Source organism: Gymnoscopelus microlampas (genome assembly GCF_963454915.1).
Source record: "Gymnoscopelus microlampas genome assembly, chromosome: 5".
NCBI lineage: Eukaryota > Metazoa > Chordata > Actinopteri > Myctophiformes > Myctophidae > Gymnoscopelus > Gymnoscopelus microlampas.
The window spans coordinates 52008037-52012594 of record NC_139942.1 but is presented as its reverse complement, the minus strand read 5'-3'; the positions used below and the strand labels follow the sequence as shown (position 1 = coordinate 52012594).

Here is a 4558-nt window from a genome sequence, read left to right as displayed (position 1 = left end):
GGGAAAGAGAGAAAAAGAGAGAGAGGGACAGAAAGAGGGGGGGGGGGGCAGATATTACACCCCAGAAATAATCAAAGATATAGACAGATGCACAGATCAATATATATCGAACGATCGATAGATTGATACATCGATACATCGATACATCGATAAGGATAGGTAGGTAGATAGATCAGCATCACTATTCTGGGCGGGAACGTTCAAACGCGTTGTGAGCTTGTAGATCGGCTATTTTTGGAAGTTGTACTGAATTCTCTGCTCAACAAAAGATAATTCATCCCAGTGTATGATGAAGGATAATTTCACCATAGCTTAAAATCTCTGCGATACGATTATTGTGAGCGCTTTTTATCACGATAAACGTTAATAACGATTATAGTTCCATCCCTAATAGGTGCAGGTAGGTAAACTAACTCAGTGGCCTTGTGGTTAGAGTGTTCGTTCGCCCTAAGACCGAGAAGTAGGAGTTCAATCCCAGGCCGGGGTCATACCAGAGATAGCCTCGATCTCCAGGCTTTTATTGTTTAGTTTTGCTAAAAAATAAAAGCCTGGACCAGCGCGTCGGTGTACCCGGTATAGGAAGTGTTTCATTTCCCCAACCAACCAGAGTGCAGTGGGCGTCGCTCGTAATGTTGTGCATTGGGATCACACGCATTCTCTCGCCGGAGATGTTAAACCCGCCCCTCTAGGTACGAAAACAGGAGGGCTGGTGCAGCCTATACCAGAGATGAAGGATTGGGGGGTAAGTCCCTGTGACATACTAGTGTCATGTCCAGGGGGTGTACTTGTACATGACACCACCTCAAACTAGTGTTGATTTGACAACACATTTTGATTCAGTTTTAATCATAGTCTTTTGAATAAAAATTACATTTAGTTTTAGTCATATTTTAGTCATCTGAAATGTCTTACTGTTAGTCTAGTTTTAGTTGACTAAATATCATAAGATTATAGTCGACTAAATCAACAGTTGATTTAGTCGACTATAATGTATTTTGGCAGTGATGCCTTGATGGCGTCGTAATGGCTGATTTTACACTTGGTTGCATGCTGAAAATAGCTGATACACAAGCTCACAACGCGTCGCAGCGTGACGCGTTGTGAGCTTGTAGATCTGCTATTTTCAGAGCGCAACACCCCGAGCGCAACCAAACACAAAATGACTTGTCTTTTAGTTCTACTGGGTCTCTTCTCCACTAGTCTCTCCCTGACATTTTAGTCTAGATTTTATCTGTTGACGAAATTGTCAATATATTTAGTCATAGTTCTAGTCGCCATAGCTTAGTTTTAATTTAGTTTTTGTCAGTGAAAAAACGGTAGTCGACGAACATTTTTCGTCATAGTTTTAGTTGACGAAATCAACACTGCCTCAAACTACAGAAACAAGGAGAAAGGCTGCCCTGTGGTCCACATGGCTCGGCAAGGCTTACTTACATGGATGGATAGATGGATGGATAGATGGAGGGATATATGGATATGGCCGTGGTGTTTGTTATTTTGGGAAACCTCACATGACAGGTGTGTTTCCTCACCTAGTTGTGTGCTGCCTCCATGCTTCCTCTCATGGGACAAACACTAGAGAAGCTTGATTCATACTTCATCAGACCACGGTGTCCCACGTAAAACAAAAACTGAAATAGCAGACCTACAAGCTCACAACGTGCTGTGGACGCGCACCGCTGTGAGCTTGTAGGTCGGCTATTGTATTTGCGTGCGATACTAGTCGTGCATAAATTAGGCTTAAGCCCGTAATACCGGCCAGCCTTGCAAACAACCACAGCATTTACAAATCTCTTGAGATAAATACCAGTTACAGCCAGTCCAGGTGTATTTGCGAGTGTGTTGTGTTTGTGTGTGTGTGTGTGTGTGTGTGTGTGTGTGTGTGTGTGTGTGTGTGTGTGTGTGTGTGTGTGTGTGTGTGTGTGTGTGTGTGTGTGTGTTTTGCGTGCATATACTTGTGTGTCTTTCTTGGCATACTTGGCTTTTGTCTTCTGCTCTTTTAGAAGTAAAAAGGGATTTAGAAAGTAAGAGCAGGTGTGTGTGTGTGTGTGTGTGCGTGTGCGTGTGTGCGTGTGCGCGTGCGCGTGCGCGTGCGCGTGCACGTGCGCGTGTGCGTGTGTGTGTGTGTGCATGTGCGTGCACGTGCCACACTCACCCCTCCCTCTATGGGACTAGCTTCCCACTTCAGCTCTCCTGGTACCGTCCTTGTATCCAAGAGGGTCACTATAAAACAAACGAAACACACACGGGTTGTATTACTACACTTGTTAGGACATCAACATTTTAGGACGTCAATGTTATTAATGTCATATTTACATTGGTTTTGCACATGTTTTTTAACCGTAAGCCTCAAGACCCAAAGAAATCAGATAAAGAACACAACGCGTCGCACTGTGACGTGTTGTGAACTTGTAGATCGGCTATTTTTCGGTCCACGACACCAGCGCAAAACTAAGTATCTAAGCATAATTCTACCTCTCTAACTAACCCCTAATCCTAACCCCAGCCTTGTGCTAAATGTAAGGCCTAAATGGCCTTCCCAACGTCTATTTCTACTACTTGTGGGGACATTTTTGGTCCTCCAAGTGTAGTCACACACACACACACACACACACACACACACACACACACACACACAGGGCCTACCGCACATTTGATTAATGTCCCTATTCTTCAGGGAAAACTTTAAAATAGCAGATCTACAAGCTCAGGACGGCTTGTGTTGTGAGCTTGCAGATTGGCTATTTTCGGCAAAGACCCCGGTCAACGAAGCATAGAGGTTTTCATTTTATTATTATTAATATTATTATTATAATATTTTTTTCAAATGATGCTTCAAGGCTATATGGCATAAGGTTGGATAAAGCACATGTCTGATACCTGCATACTTAGCACAATGAATACAGGACTGTTTAAATAAATCAAGTGATTAACAATTTGTTTAAGTTATGTAAAAATGAATTAGGAGCCTAATCCACACCAAGGGTTTTCCTGACAGCGCAGGGAAGCGAGAGCGAGAGGGGGGGGGGAGAGAGGGGGAGAGACACACAGAGAGAGGAAGAGAGAGAGAGAGAGAGAGGGGGGGGAGGAGAGAGAGAGAGGGGGAGAAAAAAGGGAGAGAGAGAGAGAGAGAGAGAGAGAGAGAGAGAGAGAGAGAGAGAGAGAGAGAGAGAGAGAGAGAGAGAGAAAGAAGGGGGGGAGAGGGAGGGGAGAGAGAGATGAGAGAGAGAGAGAGAGAGAGAGAGAGAGAAAGAAGGGGGGAGAGGGAGGGAGAGAGGAGATGGGAGAGAGAGAGGAGAGAGAGAGAGAGAGGAGAGAGAGAGAGAGAGAGAGAGAGAGAGATCTCATCCTGCCGAAATCCCAATTCCCAAGAAGTAAAAAAACCAATGGATCTACAGTATAATCAGTGGTACTCAATGTGTGGTCCGGGGACCCCCAGGGGTCCTTGAGGGGGGTTCCACGGGGTCCCCAGCTAAATGAATTACTACTGCATCACAATCAGGTTAACCAATTAATTTAAACCCTCAATAAATTGGCTGCTGTGCTATTTGAAAAAAAGCCGATGTACAAGCTCACAAGTGTGTTGAAGCATCCAAGTAATCTTGGAGAAAAAAAATCTGAAAGATTTTGGAATATACAATTTTTAAACATTTTAACAACACAAATCTTGGATGGGGGGTCCTCAGGCAGTGGCACAACATATTTTCAGATGGAGGGTAGGGGGTCCGCGGCCAAAAAAGATTTGTATAGGTCCTCCTTGACCAAGAAGATGTTTGAGAACCACAGGAGGTAAAATATCTACGTTCCTCCAACTCCACCAGAAGACAACCCGATACGATGCATTTATTTTAAAATCCATTCTTTTTTTTAAAATCCTTTCGGTCAACGCGCGGACCACCGGCGTCCTCCTGTCTGTGTGTCTGTTGGTTCCACACGATCCACAGCTGATGTTCCTTCATCTCCTCCACAGCCAGCCCAGCAGCACCCATGAGTGCCACCGTGCACCCACCGTACGGTGGGTGCACGGTGCACCCATGGGTGCTGCTGGCCGGGCATGAGGAGGAGGAGAAGCCTCTCCAATGTGCCGGTCCGGTCCTCCTATAACAACCTTAACCCTTAACGCTCCATTATTACCTTCGTTGGGTGGGTAGACCCTGGCCCGGCCGCTCGCCTCTACAGTAACAGTAAGGAGGAGGACCATGCAGAGGCTCGGTAGGATCCATGGGTGACTGGGAGCCATTAGTGCCGCCGAGCAGCGCCTTGTGGAGCCGGTCCTGTCCGTACTGTGAAGACCGTTGGCCGCTCCGCGTAACGGCTTGACTAGCAGCTCCATTCCTAAGATGTGTGTGTGAATGAAATCTGTGCGCCGCGCGCGCGCGTGTGTGTGTGCGCGACGGAGAGAGAGAGAGAGAGAGAGAGAGAGAGAGAGAGAGAGAGAGAGAGAGAGAGAGAGAGAGAGAGAGAGAGAGCTGTGTGCATTACGGGGCGGTCTCTCTCTCGGTCTCTCCCCACCCCCCCTTTCTCTCTCTCTCTCTCTCTCTCTCCCCCCTTCTCTCCC

General features: G+C 46.4%; 1 protein-coding gene across 1 annotated transcript in view; it reads right to left on the bottom strand.

Annotated features, from left to right (window-relative positions):
• Window positions 1-4353, bottom strand: part of LOC311045354 (ephrin type-A receptor 4-A-like) — an 83272-nt gene extending 78919 nt beyond the window's left edge. Inside the window, exons 1-2 of the mRNA XM_084057200.1 lie at window positions 4135-4353; window positions 2156-2223 (exon numbers count right to left, since the gene is read on the bottom strand). Of these exons, the coding sequence (XP_083913326.1) occupies window positions 2156-2223; window positions 4135-4333 (267 nt within the window). The 5' untranslated portion in view covers window positions 4334-4353. The remainder of the gene's footprint in view (window positions 1-2155; window positions 2224-4134) is intronic.
• Window positions 4354-4558: the final 205 nt, after the last annotated feature.